The sequence below is a fragment of the Equus przewalskii genome, chromosome 15 (assembly GCF_037783145.1).
Source record: "Equus przewalskii isolate Varuska chromosome 15, EquPr2, whole genome shotgun sequence".
Lineage (NCBI taxonomy): Eukaryota > Metazoa > Chordata > Mammalia > Perissodactyla > Equidae > Equus > Equus przewalskii.
Window position 1 is genome coordinate 64,364,255 of NC_091845.1, and position 22,065 is coordinate 64,386,319.

Below are 22,065 nucleotides of genomic sequence, written 5' to 3' on the forward strand. Positions count from 1 at the left end.
GCAATGGAGACTTGGTTTTTGAAGTATCCCCAATCCTATCACAAAATTAAAGTAACTAAGACAGCAAAATCAGAAATCTGCAAAAGACGCCATCAACAAAACTATATGACAATGTGTTTCCATAAACCTCAAGAATAGAGGATGATGGGCAATACCAACTAAGAAGCTAGACCCTTGCAGCAACAGCAGCCACATAGAAAAATCAGGATAGGAAAAGGAGACTTCTAATAGCCCTTGGAGCTTGAGACCCTGTGTATCATCAAGAGGTGTCTACTGCTCCCGAAAGAAGAAATACTCTGCGGTAGAGGATTCCACAGACAGATCTGAATACAATTAAGACTAGAAGGAAACTTCACAGTGCTCAATTTGTAGGTGAGTGAAAACGGGCTATAGAAAGATAGGATGGTGTTGGGGTTGTCTGAGCCTTCAATGCTCTCAGAAAATCCAGCAGAAATTCTCTGTTGGAAGTTTGGAGAGCTCACTGAGTTCTATACTGAGGAGAATCTGCTAGAGCCAGAGCCCTACTTGGTCATAGCAGGAAAATCAGGGTAAAGAAAGGAAAAGTTTCAGATACCAGTGCGGGAGAGGCCCACACTAGGAGAAGTGACCTAACTCAGAAAGTTGCAAAAATGCAGCTAAATGGAGAAGCCATTTTAAAAAAAGATTTTTTGGTAATGGCAGAAGGAACCTGAAAGCCGTAGATTTAAGAAAGTTTTCCTAGCACATCTCTATGTCCAATATTTTCCTAAAAGACAAGAAAAACATATCTTTTTCAAACACGACAATAGAAAAGAATGAAAGAGAAGATAGAAAAATTATCTGAATAATGTAACTACAGAAAGTAAAGACAGAGTCAAAATATTCCATAAAGCACACAAAACCTAAATATTTCAAAATGAGTAAAAAGTAATTGAGAAAAGTTTACAAACTCTGGAACAATGGCATACATTGACTTCGAAGGGCTCAGAAATAATATGATTAGGTGTTACAGGAAGAATCGTATCCCCTCAAAGTTCATATGTTCAAGTCCTAATCGCCATTACCTCAAAATGAGACTATAAATGGAGAGAGAGTCTTTAAAAAGATAATTAATTTAAAATGAAGTCATATGTGTGAGCCCTAATCTTACATGACTGGTATCCTTATAAGAAGAGAAGATTAGGACAAAAACACACAGAGGGTAAACCATATGAAGACACAGGGAGGAGAAGATGGCCAAGGAGAGAGGCCTCAAAAGAAATCGGCCCTACCAATATCCTCATTTTGGACTTTTAGCCTCTAGAATTGTGAAAAAATACATTTCTGTTGTTTAAGCTCCCCCATCTGTGGTACTTTGTTCTGGCATCCCTAACGAATATACTTAGCAAAAGAATGATATAAATAACACAAGCTAACGAGCTCAGGAGAGAATTTAAACAAAAGATAAAGAACTGAAGACTAAAGAAATATAAGCGTGAATGGTTACCAAAAAAGTAAAGGAAAGGAAGTAAATTATATAAGGTAAAAAATGAAAAAAGAAAAAAGAAAGTAAAATGAGAAAGAGAAAGAAAGTGATAGGTATAGAAGATGGGCAAAGATCCAACATTCATAAATTAGGTGATCGTAAAGAGGAAAACCAAAGTGATATACCAGAACAATGATGATTGAAATTCAAGAAAAATTTCTCCAAGTAAAAGGGACATAAACATAAATACTACAGGACACACAGCATGAGAAGAAAAGTTTGATCCAAAACATTCTATACCAGGTGTCATTAAACTGCAGCCTGCAGCCCAAATCTAGCCACCTTCTGTTGTTGTCAATAAAGATTTATTGGAAGACAGCCTCACCCATTCATTTGCATGTTTTCTATGGTTGCTTTCACACTACAATGACAGAGATGAGTGCTTGTAACATAGACTGTATGGCTTGCAGAATGTATAATATTTACCATCCAGCCTTTTACAGAAAAATTTGCTGATCCAGGCCTGTGACAAGATATATTCCCGTAAAACTACTGGATTAAAATAAGATAAATTAAACATCCAGGACAAAACACCAAGGCATTTAACTAGCAGCACTTTAAGGGTAAAACAATACTCTATGCAAGTACACAAGAGAATAACATAATTGAGATATTTAAATGATGAAAATATGAACCAAAGATTTAATTTTCAGCCAAATTGATCTACAAGTATAAAGGCCACAGTCACACTGTTATTAACAGGCAAGAGCTCTGGGGCTGGCCCTGTGGCTGAGTGGTTAAGTTCGTGCGTCCCGCTTTGGCGGCCCAGGGTTTTGCCAATTTGGATCCCGGGCACGGACATGGCACTGCTCGTCAGGTCATGCTGAAGTGGCATCCCACACAGCACAACCAAAGGCACTCACAACTAGAATATACAACTATGTACTGGGGGGCTACGGGGAGAAGAAGAAAAAAACAAAAGAGAAAAAAAAGATTGGCAACAGATGTTAGCTCAGGTGCCAATCTCTAAAAAAGAAAACAGAAAAAACAAAAAAACATGCAAGAGCTCATGGGAAAACAGTTCCCCTGAGCTCTTCCTGAGATGGCTCACAGAACGAGCTTCAGACAAGCAAGCAAATGAGTGGAGGAGTTTTAGGATAAGAATACATGGTGATCACTAAGCATATTTAACTGTAGCAATAAGATTAAATGATGGAAGATAAGAGTGACAAAATGTAATTGCTATTTGTGCTAACAATACCTATGGAAGAGGCGAAAGAGGAACAAGCCAAGGCTATAAGGAAGGCAGACCACGCACGCTAACTGTCTTATTGGTAGTAACTGGTACTAAAGGAACATTCCTTTAAAGGAGTTGGGGGAGAGAGAAAGGAGGGAGAAGTGGCTCCTGGCTAATTACAACATTGCTTATAGTAGGAAATGAAGATAAAAATCTTTACAAAGTGGGACTGTATCATATAAACATCTCACATAAAAGATAACTCTTAGAAAAACACACAAAACTTTCTAAATAACAAAAGGAGTACTTAAAAGAGAGAGAGAGACAGAAAGCAAAGAAAACACACAGCACTTTAAAAGGAATACAGTCTATCAATAGGAAGTTGGTTGAATGGACTTTGATAGATCTGTGACATAATACTATGCAGCTGTAAAGAAGGAGCAATCTCCAGCATGTACTGTTCTGGAAGGTATACGCAGCTGTACAGGATGCATGTTGTTCTGCAAGGTACAGGACAATGTGCAAAGTATGCTACGTGTAAGAAAAGGAGGGAACCCCAAAGATATATGTATTGCTTATATATTTTTTTAAATGAGAAGATAAACAAAAAGTTAATAAAATGATTACCCTGAGTTAGGGTAGCCATACATTTGTTTGTCCACAGCAGCCCTGGTTAATACCTCTTGTATATCAACAGAAGGGGAGGGGACTGCTTCTTAAAAAGGCATCTTAATGGTACTCATTTCTGATATATATGTTTACCCTGGACTATCGAGAGGGAGGACAAGAAATGAGAAATATTAGCTACTGAACAAAAAAATGTAAAATATTCCTAGCTCCATTTTAGACAAAGAAAAGTTTGTAAATTACACTTATCTGTGAAACTATTTCTCTTCCTAACTATTAAACTTAATTGTGAAACACCTTATTCTTTCTCTATATTGGTTTCCTCATCTGTAATATGACAATAATAAGAATATCTCTTTCTTAAAATTGTTCTAAGATTAAATAGGCTAACATAAGTAAAAGTTAAACGTGTGGGAAAGTTCTCAGCACATCGTAAGTGCTATAAGTGAACACATATATAAGTGTTAGATATTATTATTTTTCTAGTCATTATTATTGACCTTTTAAAAGATTATACTCTCTTTGATAAGTATTCTTTATTTTAGGAGGGGTGTGTGTGTGCGTACACGTTTCTGTGTGTCTATTTTCTATCAGCTGCCTCAAGGAAACCACAATACCACAGAGAGAAGGCAGCATGACTTCACAGCGTGTTGGAGCAGAGATAACAAAAGACCAGACATGGACTGTTCTTCCAGTTCTTTTATGGTTTTATTTTACTTTTATTTGGGCTGAATTACCCTACATTTTTGGAGGGATTCTTCTGGAGAATACTGTATCCCACCTTTTTTCCTGGTCAGGAGAGGAGGAGAGAGCCTTGAGGGAGAGTAACTGGTGGGTAGAGAAGATTTTCTTAAACAGGTTATGACTTTCTTAAAGAAGTCGGGGACATTCACCCTATGAATTACGAAAGAGGGGGCTGCCTTTAGGTGGAGTAGAGAAGGAAGGAGGGCAGTCTTCAAGACTTAAAGCATGACTAGGAACTGGGTTCTGCCAAATAGGCAATGCCAGTGAAGGATTTCCTATTTATATTTTCTTTGGACTCAGTCAACGAGCATACTTGCCATCCTGATCAGAGCGTGTCTTCCTTTATGATAAGTCCCACTGGATGTCCCAAACCTTTAGAACGCTCTGCTGCACATCACCAGTCTTGGACCAGGTTACTGGAATTACAGGCCTGGGTAGGAAGAGAAAGTTCAGCCTTTTCCCCATCACTTTTCCCATGAGGTCAAGAGAACAAGCACAACACTGAGGAGCCAGGAAGCAAAGCAGCTCCATCACAAATTGTTGAAATGTATTTGGAGAGGATGAGAGATGAGCATCCACTTTCTAAAGTATATTAAAAGAAAATGAGCTTTGAAGGAGAGAAGGAGGACCCTTAAAGTCGTAAGCACATGTTCAAAAGTCAGAAATCCAGACGTCCTGTAAAGTGTCCATAGGTCCCTTTAATACTCAATTTCAATTCCATTCAGCAAGCATTTTCTGAGAAACTAACATTTGATGACACTGCTCTAGACTCAAACTCTATGCACTGGGTTGTGGAAATAACTAACGTGTAGATTGTGCCCTCAAAGGCTCACAGTTGTCTGTAGAGAGAAATATTTATAAAGATAGCAATACCACAGCATGATCAGTACAGAGGAAGCTGCAATTTTTAATCACTTATATCTGGATCAATTAGTTTACTCACGATGCCAGACAATTTCCCATAGTGCTTGGCTTAGAGGGGACTGATACCTTTAATGACTTCCACCCAAAGGGGTCCAAGGCTGCAAGCATCTTGCAAAAAACAGGGCTCAGGAAATTCTTCTTTGTGATGACTCCCACCCTGTGCTCGATATTTTTTACCTATCTGGACTCCAAGGCTCCAACCTTTGGGCCTCTCACCTAGATTCTCCCTCTCCCCCTGAACCTTTCTCAGTGCTGCCTCATTTGGATATTTTGAGGAGGCTTAAAAGGGAAGACACTCAAACGGATTTGCAGTGACCTATACAAGGAACCTATCTTAAGAAGGACAAGTCTGCAGTCAGCAGATATTTCAGACAAAGGATATTCCTTTTCCCTTTGTTTCACCAGATGGCAGCTTTATCATTCCCTACCAGTCTGCATTCTCAGTAACATCCTCCATTTTCTTTTATCTCAAGCCCTCTTTTCAATGATTGTGGTATAATTAGATAGAGCTAGAATCCTTTTCTTTTATCATATTTGCTATGTAGGCCTTATCTATTGACACTGGGAAGGACACAATGGTCTGAACTGTGTTCCTAGTGCCAAAGAATTGGATATCCTGTCCCTCCCAGAGTGGCATTCTCCAGTATTTCATGACTACTGTGTTTCCAAAATTCACATAATCAAGGACTGTCCTCCAATGACAAATAACTTATAAGAGGGGATGAAGTTCCCATGCTCAGGCTCCTATTTCTCTTCCCGACAATGACCTCAATATTAAGTATTGAGAGCAACATATAGAGGCCAGGGATGCTGCCAATCATTTACAAAGCACAGGACAGCCTCCCACAACAAAGAATTACCAGCCCAAAATGTCAATAGTGCAAGATTGTTAAAGTATGATTTAAATGCTGTAACAAAAAGACCCCAAAACATAGTGATTCAAACAAAATAGAAATGTATTTGTCTTTGTCTGGGGTGGGTTCCTTCCATATTGTTGCTCTGCATTCCTCTATGATGTTGTCCTTGTCAAATGGTTGACGCTGACTTTCCAACCTTACCTTAACATTCTGACCCATACTCATTAGTTTGCTAGGGCTGCCATGACAAAATACCACAGACTGGGTGGCTTAAAAACAGAAATTTATTTTCTCACAGTTCTGGAGGATGAAAATCTGAGATGAAGGTGCCAGCAGGATTGGTTTCTCCTAAGGGGCCTCTCTTGGATAGTAGTTAGCTGTCTTCTCCTTGTGTCTCCATATGACCTGTGTGTGTGTATCCTTGGTGTCTCTTCCTCTTCTTAAAGGATACTAGTATATTGGATTAAGGTCTCACCCTTATGACCTCATTTAACCTTAATTACTTCTTTTAAAGGCCCCATCTCCAAATACAGTCACATTGGAAGTTAAGGCTTCAATATACGAATTTGAAGGGACACAACTCAGACCATAACACCATGGGAAAGGAGAAGAAGAGAAATTAAAGAGCAAACAATTTCATTTTTTAGAAATGTTATCTAGAAGTTGCATAAATCAATCCCTCTTACAAAGCACTGGCCCAAAACTCAGTCACATGCACAATCTAACTGCAAAGAAGGCCAGGAAATACGTTCCCTACCTTGGCAACCACCACGTGCCCAGCTAAAACTCAGGGGGTTATGTTACTAAAAGGAAGAAAGAAAACTATTCAAGGAAGAGATAGAACTTTAGAAAATGGAAAATGTTGGTTCTCATTTTTGATTTTCATTTCCCCAATTTAATGCCTCTTGGATTCACCCCATCTACCAGGGTCGATGGAATAAGGATATCTATTCCCACATAGGACCCAAGCACTGTAGGTACCGTACCCATCTGTAGAAGACTAGATTCTCTTTCCTTTAGAGGAGAGTCACAAAACTGCGACCACAAGAAAATACCTAGTATTTCCCCAGGGGCAGTTTTGAGCCCAGCAAATTTACTCCCTTTAGACTTTTTGTCTTTAGACTTTAAAAGAGTAGTGAGAAAGACTCTGTGGCCAGCGAACCAGAAGAGAAAATGACTATGCTGATCTCCTTTAAATTAATGGCCTTTTTTTCCAGCAAACACTCGATCTCTCTCCTTAATGACTGAGGTTGAGATGTGGTTCTTAAAGGTATAAAATTTGGAAAAATATCTCTGGATAAAACATCATCTGTTAATATATTAATAATGATCATATCTAATACATATTTTAAGAATGACCATAATAGAATAGTAATACACTTTATTTTAACATATATTAGCTCAGTTAATATACTGACATTAGAGAGTTATAATTCTAATGCTACATTTTCATGCAGTGTATGCTGCTAATGGCTAAAACAAGGCCATCATCCAAGGCATCTGTGGAACTTCTGTAACAGACTGTATTTATGTGAAACATCATTAAAGCTTAATGGGAGTTATAGAGCAATTACTGAGTTGAAAGAAGGTGACCTTTCACAACTGCCCAATGAGCACCAATCAAAGGCAGCCAACTCACCATTCTTCTTGTAGAACATAATTTCTCCTTTGAATTCTGTTTTTTCCTCCAGTGACTTTTCTATTTGAAGTATCAGTTGCTCATTGGTTTCAACCCCAAATAAGAATTTGCAGCTGCAACTCTTCTGCATGACTTCAGTTCGGGCAAATCCAGCAAGCTCGCAGAAGCCATCAGAACAGTAGACTATGGGGAAACCCTTAGCCACCTGGGCGTTTGCAAGGATGAAGTTGCTATCTGTAGAACAAGAAGAAGACACTCAGCGACTAAACAAGCATGAGAAACTCTTTTTAAATCACAATTTTAATAACAAATTCTGAGCACATGTGTTAAGCTACCAGTGCCTAAAATGCATGTCCTGATGTGCCGAGGCGGAAAAGAGACACTCCAAAGCATAAAACGGCCTTGACCCAAAGAAGCACATGTTAAGTTCTGACTTTGGCTCACATTTTGAAACACACCATGGAGGGAGCACAGTATTCACTGGTCTGCTTTGAGGCACCTAGCATTTGGTTGGCCGTTAAGGTGCGGTGCTTTTGAGCATGGCTTCTGGTTCATCTTGTGAATCTGCACTTGATGTACAGCTGAACTTACACATGTTACTCACAGTCTAAACCTCAGTTTCCTTAGGTTTGATTTCCCTAAAAGCAGATGCTAAGACAAGGATTTGAGTGTAAGTAGTTTATTTGGGGGTAACTCCAGGAAGTTGGCAAGTGGGGATTTGAAAAAGAGAAGGAAGGGAAGGTAATAAGGAGTGAGATAACAAGGGGTTTACAGCTATGGGCAGTTGAGGCTCAATCACACAGGGACCCTAGAAGTGACTGGGTAGAACACAGCTCAGAGTTTCCCATTGAGGGGAGAGAAAGCTGGGGCATTGATCCACCAAATTATTGATTAGGGTCACTTCTGGGGTGTCAATATGTTGGCATTTCTGGCCTACCCACTTGGGCTAAGCACACTGTCCAGAGGTCACCTGGGCAGTGAGATGCTGGAAACCATTGGTACATAAGGAAACTGTCTGTTCATGATCTCAAGGGTGAGTCAAGGTGATATTGGAAGGACAGTGACAGGTATGCTACAAGGATGATAGTGTTACCTACATTATAGGCGTGTTGTAGGGGTTACGAGATAATGTTTACAATGAGCTTAGTACAGTGCCTGGCACAAATAAGTACTCAACAAAAAATTATTATTGAGTATTATTCGTATCTTTAAGGTTATTATATGAATAAATAAGAAGCAGAAGGCAATCAAAAGCAGTAGACTTGTTAAGTGCTTAGGGATAACCCCTGGAGGCAAGCCTGAGAGGAAATATTCAGGGAAGATTCCCGCATGACAAATTTTGTGAGATTAACTTTGAGGGAAGGATATGATGTTTATAGGCAAAAAGATGCATGTTGGCGATGGGGTGTAAGATAAGGCATTTATGAAACCTGTTGGGGGGTGACTCCTAGGTTCAGAATGAATTAGAGACCATTATTAAATTATCCATTCATTCACTCATCAAACAAATGTAGAACACTGTCAGTATACCAGGCAATATTAGAGGCTAGAATTTTAAAGATAATAAAAATTAAAATGGAAAGAACTACAACAGAAGTTGTTAAATGAAAAAACAAAGATTCAATGTAGCATGTTATTACATGAACTATTTGCCTGAAAATATATAAACACATATAAACATGCACATATATACCCAAATAAGAAATATTTATGTATATCTAAAAATACGTGGAATAGCTGTAGATGTCTTTAGAGAGAGCAACTTTGGGCAAAGGTGGTAGGAACACTTACTTTTATATCTACCTACTGTAACCTTTGAATTTTATACCATTTGCTTTATGTAGTGCCTATTCAAAAAAACAGTATGTTTAAAAGAGCTTTGCAGCAGACAGCCTATCTTGTATGTCATGAGAAAGGAGGAATTCTAGCTACTTCCAGGTGGCCAGCAGGACAAGCACAAGATCTAGTCCATGGGCTTCCCCATCTCCTTTTCAACATCTGTTGCATGTTTCCATAGCCCACCATCAGCTGGCAGAAGCAAATCCACTCTACTCAGCTTTGCTCCAAACAGCCCCTAAGCCTAGAGTACCAATTCTAGTGCTAACATCTGCATCCTGCCTGGGCCAGTCTGGCTCCTCCACCCTCCCAGTCAACTTCTTCCTGTGGAGAAAAGTCAGAGCTAAAGGCCCACACTGGGAAGCCTTCAATGGTATGTTGTCTTGAAGCCATAGGAGTGAATTAAATTATTCCAGACTAATATTTAATTCTCTCCCCCTTTGCAGAAGCATTTATGGACTGTGTATATTATATGTTGGACTTTGTTCCAGGTGCAGAGGGAAAAAAGCTTATTAGATACAGTCCTGCCCTTAAAGATCAGTCATGAACCTGTGAGAGTTCCCAGCTAGGTCCAGAAAGCGATACCCTCCCATCTAGGCTATGGTCTTAGCTTCACCAACTCCACACAGCTTTAGGTCACTCTCCAACCGTAGTGTCTCTTCCTCCCTCCATTCTGAAACTTCCACGGAGAGAGACTGCTTAGAAAATGTAAATGCATAGCATTGGCAAAGTACTCAAACATCCCGAAAGAGCTTTTAACATGCTTTCAGAAGCCATTTTTCAGTCGGCTGCTGACATGTTTACTGACTTTCTCCTGTAGGCCAGGTAACATGGTTCTACCATATGGCAGGTCCTAGGATGAGGTGAAAGGGTGTTAAAAGATGAATAAGGTATAGTCTCTAGCTCTAGCATATTACAATTTAATTAAAGAAATGCGTGAATATCAATAACTCAAAAACACAGCATATAATAAGCACCAAAATCAGTGGTACACAGATAATAAGTACTACCAGAGCTGAGAAATTAAAGATCCTAGGCTCTGAAAATGGTTAATTAGAAATAAGACAAAAATAGGCGGAGATGATTTATCAAAGGTCCTGGAAGGTTAGAGCAGATGCCTGGATGGAGGAGGCTCAGAGGATGAAGGTAGAAACAGGAATTGGAGACAGAGAATAAACAACATTACATTTTGTCCTAAAGACCCGTTTTCCCATTATTTAAAAGGCTACAGTAGTTTTCTTTTGTTAGTATTTATCTGGTATACCTTTTCTCATCTTTCTACTTCAACCCTTCTAGGGACTTATGTTTTATAGTTGTCTTGCATGTATTTAAATTTTTTAAAAGAACAATATGAAGATACATCCATCAACCTGAGATCAACATATTTACTTTATTAATATTATTATATTACACTGGTTTTTTACCGATTTAACTTGTATCCTCTCTTCACTACTTTGTTATTTTGCAATTATAAAAATTAGGAAAAATACCACATCTAGATTTTATAACAATATTTAAAAACAACAATAAACACCCATGGATCATTCATCGAGTGAAAATCCCAGTGTGTAACACACAGATTGTATTTCCCTCCTTCCCCAAAGAAGACACCCATAACTTGTATTTTTATAATAATAATTCCCATTTATATAGTTTTTACTGCTACACACGTATCTTCATGAAACATATTGCCTATTTTTTCCCTGATTTTTGTGGCATATAGTATGGTGTTTCATTCTGTATATTTCTCAGTGACTTGCTTCTTTTATTAGTTTTCTTAGCATCTTTATAATTGTTTATGAACATAAGAAAAGACCAGTCCTTCGGAGCTACAATAAGCTTCTGAAAAAAGCTGCTAAAGGATTCACCAAATTGCCTGATCTGTGTGTTTCAATTAAGGATTATAGTGTATTTGGGGTGGTTAATTCTTCCTGCAAATATATTGCAAAAACAAAGCGGAAAAAAAAAAAGTCATGTATTTGGCCTTTTCTGTTTATATTTAGCACTTGTCCTCGATATGTAATTGCATTTCAATTCCAAAGAGAATTTAGTGGCAGTCGGCTGCCTCATAAAGCTTAGTGTACTAGCTACATGAATAGTCCTTCTGTTCGGGAAAAGAGTGGCTCCTCTCACCCAGCTATCTACTTGGAAACATATGCTTTTCTGAATGCCAGTCCTGGAATCTCCAAAGAAGAAACGTGACATTTACTTTAGAATTATGTAAAACAAAGCCATTGCCATAATGATTATGAACCCATCACGGGTATACCACTATCCATACATATGCTAAGGGTATTTAACCTTTTAAGGAATCAATTATGCATATGTGATACGCATCTAAATGCCACACAGCTTTTCCCAGCTTGTTTCTAGGTCATCCTCTTGTGTAAATTCAATTTTGAAGTGCCAGTAAACAGTAGGATCTAAACGTGTTTACATTTTAGGCAGTTGATTATTTCTCTAAATGCTTCCTTAGCAAAAAGCTTTCCTGGATCATCAGAGGGAATCTCAGTGTGGGTGGAGACCCGGGTCACTTGGTCTGACTTCCTAACATAGAACACCACTTTCCCATTTAAACTGAGATGTACTATTCATTGTGACTTCCCAGGCACGAAGGGTATGGGGGCAGGCATGGAAAGGTATAGAAGAAACAAAAAAGAGGAGAGGACAAATGTGGATCCACCACTAATTCCTTTTCATCTTGTACTTGCCCCGTTTTTCAGATGAGAACACTAAGACCTGGAGAACTTTACTTTCCTGTCCAAGGTCTGAAGCTAGGGATTAAAACCGGGTCTGTGTGACAGACTGTGTTTACTATATCATGCATTCTTTCTGAAAGAAATGACTTGTTCTCTACTTCCAGCAGAAAAGGGCTAATTCTAGAAAAAGATTTTTACCTCTTCCATTCTACGAAGAGCAAAAACCACAGATTTTTCTCTGTAGAGATTATTTATTGAACGTTCATTGAAGACACCTCCTAACCCACCTGGGTCTCTCAGCAAACTTTATGCACTTCCTCATTTCCTCCAGAAAGTCAATATTTCAAAACTATGACAGCAACTTTCTTGGTTCCAAAATATTTTGCATAGGCCCGTTCCAGAGGCCTGCAGGGGGCAAAGAAATGTAACTGCTATTCAAATGATCTACTTTCTGAGCTCCTCACGCCCTTTTAATGTACATCACAGTACTCCTAAAATTCTCCCATTGAAAGATCCTCCTACCAGCCGAAGCCAATAAATGCATCCTCCAAGGGGCCTGGAAGCACAGAACTAAGTCCGATATTGTTTTGAAATCTCCTGTTTTAAAAATCCATCAGTTGGGCCTGGCCTGGTGGCCCAGTGGTTAAAGTGCTGCACACTCCATTTTGGTGGCCCGGGTTCATGGGTTTGGATCGCAGATGCAGACCTACTCTGCTCACCAGCCACACTGTGGAGGTGTCCCACATACAAAAAAGTAGAGGAAGACTGGGACAGATGTTAGCTGAGGGCTAATCTTCCTCAAGCAAAAATTGAGGAGGATTGGCAACAGATGTTAGCTCAGGGCAATCTTCCTCAGGAAAAAAAAAAAATCCATCAGGATTTTGCATTATACTGTGTTGTATATTCCTGTTGGTTTCTGACTTTGTTTTAACATGAGACTGACAAATTTTTAACTCAATTGAAACTTCAGGAAGGTACGGCATTTGTTTTCTATGACTCTGTGTATATCATTTAACACACTTCTACATAACCTGGGTTTGAGAATCATGACTGGACGTAGAATACCACATGCTCAAGAGGTTTAGGCAGATCCAAAGCACTCTCTCTCTGCAGTCTCAAATACTTCAAAACAACCGTCTCAGAACCCAGTCTAAGAGCTCTCCACGTGGCAGACCCGGGAGCCATTCAAGCCAAAGGTGTCATTGATAGATACTCACTCGGCATCAAAAGGGAAACCTGTACTCCCTTGGCTCTTTCTGCCAATAACACAGAAATTGAGACTTTGATGGTCCAAATCTTTATTTCCGAAAAGCGCCTCTGATGTTGGTTCTCTAAGAAAACCAAAGCTTGTGTTGTGTTAGCAAGTACTCATGAACATGTGCTGCAGACAAAGTAGATGGGCAATATGAGTTATCCATCGCATGCTTTCTAAATTACATTTACATACAGGTCCAAACAAAGACAACGTTTGTCCCCCTCATGATATTGATCACAATCATCTCTCAAGACCACTTTATTCAGGCAGATAGGATATGCATGTCTACGACTTTAAAATATTTAAACGATCTTTGCACTTTATATTGATTTTAGGGAGCTTAATTGTACCATTTCCAAGTATGATGGCATCTTTATTAGATTAATGGTACTGGCTGCAAGCTGAAGTCTCAGTGTACTCCCTGCCAAAATTTAGGAGTGTGCTTGGATTTGAGGCCTTTTCTAACCTTATAAAAAAAAGGCAGATGAAAAATTTGCAAAGAGGTATTCTCATAGTCCTTGCGATTTACATGTTACCTAGTGGCATGCTACAAATGGCCATGTTGCTAGCTTTCATCATTCATTTATGGTTTGATTTTAAAAATACTATGTAAACTATAACTTCAGACAGACAAAGATTAGAAGAAAACTTTGTAAAACAAGGCAAAGCTCAATGCCATTCTAGTGCTGAAGTTGTACTAAAAAGTGGTAAGTTGTATCTGTGTATGAGAGTAGCTTGCTCTCTTTAGTCCATCAACAAATAAACACAGAGACAAGTATAAACAAATGTGCCTAAACACCCTGCCACTGGGAGCATAGTCCCAGGCTGGCAACACCATCCTCCCTGGGAACTTGGTACAAATGGAGAATGGCAAGCTTCAACCCAGACCCTCTGAATCAGAATCTACATTCTAACAAGACTCATACCTATATTAAAGTTTGAGAAGGTCATTTAGAACACCACTAGAAAGATCTATAAGAACCTGACAGAAAATGACCAAGAGAGAGTATCTGGGTAGCTGAGGATGAAAAAAGGAAAGGAACCATTTTGAATTTGCCCCTTTTCAGTTTTGAATTTTGTACCATATGCATGTAACAGCTGTTCAAAAATATCTTCTTAAAGTTTATTTAACTGTTCATTTGAATGGCTAAATAAAAATAATGATTAAAAACAAATAGTAATCTTGAGGAAGCAAAAGAAAAACTAAATAAACAAATTTTAAAACTTCTAATAGGAAAAGATAAAAGCTCATTAAGACAAATAAATTTTAAGCAAATTCAGCACATTCTTTACCATAATTCAGTCTTAGCAAAATCAGCAACTTTTGCAAATTCCACTTTTTCAGCTCTGCGAGCTCCGATGCTGCATTGTCCTAACTTCAGGTGTATTGTCTCTTAGAGTTCAGTAAATGAGTTTAATTTTGAAAAAGAATGATTTTTAATTATGACAGAGCGACAGCACTCATCAAAAACAAAATGAATGAGGGAAAAACTGCAGAAAATCTCAAAGGGAATAATCAAATTTGTTTGCCATTTTATCCACAATTCATTCAGTACAAACACATTTGAAACACTAATGTGCCCATTTTTCTCTAGTTCTTGTCTTACAGAATTAATCTTTTAGACAAAACAATCTTTCACATCATCTGTTTACTTTTTAAAAACTTAATAGTATTATCTATACTCTGCCCTTGGGATGCCAAGGGACGGGGGTTTGGTTTGTTTGGCTTACTAATGTGGTCACAACTTCTAGAACAGTGTCTGGCACTTAGGAAGTGCCCAAGAAATATTCATTAAGTAAACGAGTGAAATAAACTTGTAACTTATTAGTTTTTATTAAAGTACATCAAATGAAGACTATGTGTTTTTAGCTGAATCAATTGCCTTATTGTTTATCAGGAATCATTTATAACTAGCACCTTTGCATTAAAATACAATCAGAATCACCCTAAACACCTAGCTCATGCCTGGAGTTTTCATCCTGACATGCTACTTCTGGTAAAGTTTCAGTAAGCAGAAATAGAAAATTGTTTCTATTAGAAAACCAATTAAGCAAGAACAGAAAGCTGAATAAGGCTAAACAAAACCCTTTCTCCAAATTGTAAAATGAAGAAATTATAAGGCACTTCTGCTCAGCAAAGAACACAACTGTGTGCACATGAATTAAGCAACTTGGAATAGTCAGGGGCTCTTTGGGGTGATTGAGGGCTACTTTGTAATTTTCTAATCCAGGACGCTGCATTTCAGCCACTACTTGAGTGAGGGTAGGCAAACCTGTTCCAAACACTGCCTAGAGAAAAGAACTAGATGTGATGTAAATGCCCCTGCATTTGCATATTTATTATTATTCCTGTATTTTCATATTTATAATTCCTGTCCCTCCCTATCCCTCCACCCGCAAATCAAATATGAACCATAGGCAAGCTTCCCTGAAAGGGCAAGCATTTTTCCTGCTTTTGCAGAAAGTAGGGGAGGAGGAAACTCAGTGTCGGCTATACTTTCCCCCTTTTCAGGATACACCACTGGATAATATAAAAACCCCAAGCCCGCTAACCCAGAGGAAGGTAAGGCCCAGAGAGTGAGGCGGAAAGCGACAGGAGACGTTTAGTGCCTTGACAATTGTGGAGCCTGGATTTTCTGGCACAGTTCTCCTTTAGTGTAATTTTATTCTCCTAAACAAAGTTAAATTACCAAATATATGGCTAATTGTGGTTTCAATTTTATACTTTTGCAAAACCTTTCTTAGGAGTTTATTTAAAGACAAAGTGAGAAAACATGACAATATTTTTGTTCTGAAAAACAGAATTATGTTTTTGTATCTTACTTGGCCCATTGAAAGGCAGAATAAAGGGAACCTAGCAAATGAAACCAGCCATAGCCTATGACTATGTAGATTCCCAAAATATTTAATTTCACTTTTCCCCTGATTCTCCTCCAGCACAAGCTAGAGTTTGCTTACAATTAGGTTTAATTCAAAGAATATTTCCTTTTAATTTCAAACAGATTGAACCAGGATCTCTACTCCAAACATACATGAAGCTTTGGGGGGGGGGGGAAATGACTCATTTTATTATTATTTTGTAATACTTAAAAGCTTTTTAAATTTGAATTTTTGAAGACAATGTATACAAATTAGTGTCCCTGGTGTCCCAGAGTGGACTGACCTTTTCCTCTCCGTTCAAGTTTTGTTTATATTCTGTGGAAGCTAATGCAATTCAAATGTTTTTCATAATTTGGTAGCATTTTCCAGAACATCATCTGACCACTGTGTAGTCTTCTCTGCTTCACAGGACTCATGTTAGATTAAATAGGAAAGACGAGTGATTTTACAAGCTATAATTGTACGTTAAGCAGCAGGAAACACAAGAGTAACCTAATTTGATAGTTACAGATATTCCACGGCTGTAATATTAGTGTTTTTATTCTAGTGCCTTTAAAATAATGCAGAGAGAGTGCAAAACTTTAATTAAAGTGATACCTGCTAAAGGCAGGTCTCTGGGAATTTGTGGGGGAGGTGGAGGCAAGAGGAAGACGACAAAAATTGAGAAACAAACCAACTGGGTGAATGCTGACTGCATTACGAAACCAAGATGAATAAGGAGGCAGCCGAATAAATTAGCCAGGCAGAAATGAAGCAGGTAATAGCTGCTGTTTGGTAAGCAGCTGTGATAAGCCAGGGCTCAGGCCAGCATTTTGCATTTTGAATTTCTGGCCCGCACAACAGCCTCTTCTTGTAAGTGTTGTTATAGATGAAGGGACTTTGGCTCAGAAAGGTTGAATAACCTAAGAAAGCCACAGGGCAAGTTAAAATATCCTTAGAGCTACAATATTCCTGATCTCTGTGGATGGCGGCCAGAGGTGAAGTAGAGGTAGGATCTAGGCAGGGGTTCCAGCCTTTGTACTCCTGGTGCATTGGAATCTCCTCAGTTGCTTTTTAAAGCTGCAGTTTCTCAAGCATCACCTCAGATATATTAAATTAGAATCTCCAAATATGGGAGCTTAAGATCTCCATTTTAACCAAAATCACTAGGTGACACAAATCACTCAAAATTGAGACCTTCTGCACTCATGGAAGGAGGTTCAGATTATATACCCCAACGCCAACCTGAAAAGGGGATATCCTCCTCCTAAATGAGTATATACTCAATTTCTAAGGTTTGGGAGGACTCAGTTCTGAAACATAACTCCTTTGATTTTATGGTTTTCCGTAATTCCAAAAAAGACTTTCAATAATTAGCTCAGTTCACAGAACTGTAGAAGCTCAAAATTTAGGGAGGAATATAAAGGTCAATATACAACCTAATACCCAATCTGTAATCTTTAATCACCCTCTAGGATATTCTATCTTGTGGTTGCCCAGTGTCAGTACCCCAGTGATGGGGCCCTCACTCATGAATCAGTGATGTCAACGCTGTGACTCTGAAGGATGCTAACCTAACCCACATATGGGTTTAATACCTGCTCTTGGTCTTTTTACCTAGAATAATCTTCGTAAAGAAAATCATGTCTATCACTCTCCTGTTTTTAATTGTTTAAAAGCTTTCCGTTGCAATCGGAATGAAACTCAAATGTCCTGACCATGGCCTGTGACCTTGAGGGAACATGCCTGGATATGGTAGAACTAAAAGATGAGAAAAAGTCTGGATCCTTTACAGTATCTTGAAATAGCAGAGTCAATGCCAGCAAGAGCTTACATCCAGACTTTTTATTAGGTGAGAAAAATAAAGTTCTATTTTCTTAACCCACTGATAGTTGGTTTTCTGGTATTCGAAGCTGAAAGCATTCCTAACCAAAACATACAATATCATGAATATTTCCACATTTATTCCTGTTTTTATAACCATAATTTGAGTAGTGACATAATAATCAATATACCAACAGTTACTTAGCTAATCCTCTATTCTGGGATGATATATATTTTCTGAGAACTTGTTGGGTCTTTTTCTTAAAAGATTTTGCTGTTAGCAAAAAATAAATTTAGTATTTTGGATACATCTTTCGGAATAAAAAAAAGTGTAAGATTTCTTCCTTCCATCTACTGCTAGACAGTTATTGATACCAAATGACCTTGAAGACTTGTATGAAATTCTATAATTTACAACAAAAGTCCATCAAGGGGAAAATCTAAGATGAGTAATCTCAAGATATAAACGTATGCTATGAAGTCGCATCATCCTAAATGCGATTTTGGGGTTTTGGCTGTTTTATGTTAGACAATTTTAGAGACACGGATGTTGGGTAATTGGTTCTTTTGACCTCGTAAAGGCTCTTTTGGCATTATTATTCATCCACAGTTAGAAAGTAAGATGTATTTGCTCAGCATGTGGTTATTAAATCACAAAAAGAAAGTTATTATTCTATACAAATAAGAAATTTTCAGAAAGGGGTGCTAGTGTCTGCAAAAACAAAGACTTGGAATAATCTCTACCTCCTGTTTTTTTTTCCTTTTTCAGTTGTTTTATGATTGTCTAGTCTACTATTTTCTCAGTCTAGAGACAGGAAAATTATACCATTTCATATATTTTCAGCATTGCCACATAGAAGAGAGAGTGGTCATGTTCTAGATTTGTCTAGGAAACAAAATCAAGGCTCACTCATGAACATCACAAGGAAAAAGATTTCATCTCAGCAGGCATATCAATGTATCTAATAGCTAAGGCTGCCCAAAAGGTCCCAAGCCACCTCAAATCTGGTGAGCATCCTGTTAGCAAGAGTACTCATATTGAGATGGATGACTGACAAAGATGCAATGGAAAGGGGGCTACAATGAGCAGCAGCAACTTCGCCTAGATGACTTCCAAGGCCATTGGTAAAAAATCTAAGTAATAACTTGGCAATACTTTGTTGAAGCATTTCTTCCAACCAAGCCCTGAAGACTGGATGTTTTGGTATCTACATATAGAAATAAAGCATTCCAAACCCAACTGCTAAATTTTTCATCATAAAATTTATAGGACATATATAAATTATAAATTATTATAAATATTTGTATTTACCCCTTAGCCAATAGGCTCAAAATGGATCCTTTAATCACATTCTTCCTACACAATAAAGATATGAGTTGGATTTAAATTGTTTTGAAACAAAAAGATATACAAATACACACATACAAACACACACACACAAGCTCTGGATCTACATTATTCCTGTTCTGAGTCCCACAGTGGTCCATGCACTTTGATCTATCAGCGCTGATATACTAATTGCACAAATTTCTCAGTCTGGCTGTTTGCATTTGCTCCAAGCTCAGTCTGTAAAGTACAGGATCTTCATCACCTGCATTTACAGGACCCTTATTATTTACTGGTATTTTCTTCTGTGCAGACCCACGTAAATCACTGAACTCAAGGAATGCACTGCTCTCCAATGCACATGCCCACTGTTGTTGCCCTCTAATACTCAAGTGTGTGGTGCTTGTGCTAATGTCAAGAGCAGGGTTTTATAATCCATCATGGCTTTTGCAGAGAAGAATAACCAGGTTGTCATGTACTATTGAGCAGGTCATGTCCTAAAAAAGTGTGCCCAGCTGACTGCTGTGTGGGGACAGAAATCCAGCCTGCGCTCAGCTCACCAAACCATGAGCCCTGATATTGGGCCAAGTCCACTGGAGGATGGGGCCTCGTCTAATTCCCACAAAGGCAATGGGCAGCTCTGAGAACAATGGCCTGACTGAGTAATATCTGAAGAATCTTCTACCATTCGACAACAACAATAAAAACATCGACACATGCTTCCTGTGATCTCCGATCAAATGGCTATTCCCAGGTAACTTATAAAAAATAATTTTAGAAACAAAGGGAATGAGAAAATCCTATACTTTTCTTTGCTACATTAACATGTATTGTTTAACTTGACCATGAAAGAAACATGTACAGCCTATAGTCTCATACCATTCTATAGTACAGATAAAAATATTAAAATATAAATAAAGTGACTTCCAAAGGGATTACAATTAATCAAAGCAGAATAATAAGTCAAGTTCAACTGGGTTTTAAAATCGATTTTTTAAAACAATTATATTAAAATATTTTTAGCATAACGTATGTGTGGCTCATAGGATATTGAGATGTATTATAGAAAGATGCGAATAATTTTCATACTTAAAATACTCCTTTATCTTTTGTTTTCTTTTTTTGTCTCAGGTATCTTCATTTATTCATGTTCTATATGAACACCTATTAACGGAGACTAGGCCATTCTAAGGCTGCAATGTGAGTGTGTTAAAAGATAAACTGCGGCATGTTAAAACTTTTAAGAGTTTATTTGAGCAAAGTCGATTCCAATAGGGCAATGGCAAACTGGAAGCGGTTAGGAGGGCTCAGCCAACAGGAGCTAAGAGAAAGACTTCGATAGAAAAGGTGTGGAAGCAAAGAAAGGAAATTATTTGATTGGCTATAGCTTAAAGCCTCGTTAGCTGTTTGTGATTGGTTATCCTTAGTTTTCAATTTCTGAACCTTGAGGCATTTACAGGCTTAGGTTTTGGTTTGCCTACATAGGCTGCTAAGGTAGTAGAACCACTTAGCATAACAGCCTCCTTGTTTAATTATTTTTACCGGTGAATAATTTTATGTATTGCCTCATCTAAAACTTATGCCGTATCTTCCTTTGCTAGATTCTGAGGAATGGGTGTATAAAATAATTAGAGTGTAATAGTTCTACCTAATTCTATATGTGATATTGTGATTTATAATAAGAAATATATATTTAGTCTTAGTCGTCAAAAGGTTAGAATGCAATAGTTTTACCTAATTTTATATGTGATGTTGCAATTTATAATAAGAAATATACATTTGGTCTTTGCTTTGTCTCTTCCATCTGGCTGTTCCTGAATTATACTCTTTTTAATAAACTGGAAATCTAGTAAGTGAAATTTTTTCCTGAGTGCTGTGAGCTGCTCTAGCAAATTAATCAAACCTAAAGAAGGGGTCAAAGTAACCTCCGATTTATAGCCAGTTAGTCAGAAGAACAGACGACAACCCGGACTTCTGACTGGTGTCTGAAGTAGGGAGGACGCAGTCTTGTGGACTGAGACCTTAACCTGTGGGATCTGATGTTAAATTGCAGGACACTCAGCTGGTGTCGTGGAAATGCTTGACGTGTGGAAAAGCCCACACATCTGGAGTCGAGGTGAAGTGAAGTGTAGTGTGAGAGTAGAGAAGTAAGAATCACAAATTCTACAGTTTTCCCCAGTCTTCATTTTCCTGTTTCTCTTTAACCAGAGCCCTCTTACCCCACCTTCAACACACACAAACACACACTGCACATAGCAGTATTTTCCCCTTCACTTTCCTCCCCAGTGAAAGACCCTAGGGTAATTCATCTGAAATATATTAACAGGTTGGAGAGGGGATTGAACACAGCGTGAGTGAAGAGCAGAGAGTATGAGATTTATCAAGATATCTTTATCCACACCTTTATTGTTATTGTTGTTGTTGCTAACCAAAAAGTTGCACAGACCCAACCCCACACGAAGGAAGACGTTGTGAATGATTCAAAGAGGGACCAACAACCTCTATGAAGCCCTACGGCCCCAGGGTTCCACATGAGTTATTGGTCCTGCGGAGCTATGGCAGTGAAAGTCCCTCAGGAATCTGTGGAGCCGTTTATATACCATTATGAGGTCCTCATGTTAGTTACACTAGGAAGTCTGAGACTGTGCACCAAGCTTTTCCCGGCCTTCCCCCCCCACAGTTCCTCAACTGGGTACAGAAAAATGTCATTTATTCAATGACCTACTTTCTTTTAATTATCTCTAACTACAAGACCCTATGTTGGAATCTAACTACTTTATCCAACAAATGTGC

General features: G+C 38.3%; 1 protein-coding gene across 2 annotated transcripts in view; it reads right to left on the reverse strand.

Moving 5' to 3' along the window:
* KCNH8 (potassium voltage-gated channel subfamily H member 8) overlaps positions 1 to 22,065 on the reverse strand; it is a 337,559-nt gene that overhangs the window by 223,466 nt on the left and 92,028 nt on the right. For both annotated transcript variants that reach the window (XM_070577513.1, XM_008519807.2), the window contains one exon: positions 7,473 to 7,706. In XM_070577513.1, the coding sequence (XP_070433614.1) occupies positions 7,473 to 7,706 (234 nt within the window). The remainder of the gene's footprint in view (positions 1 to 7,472; positions 7,707 to 22,065) is intronic.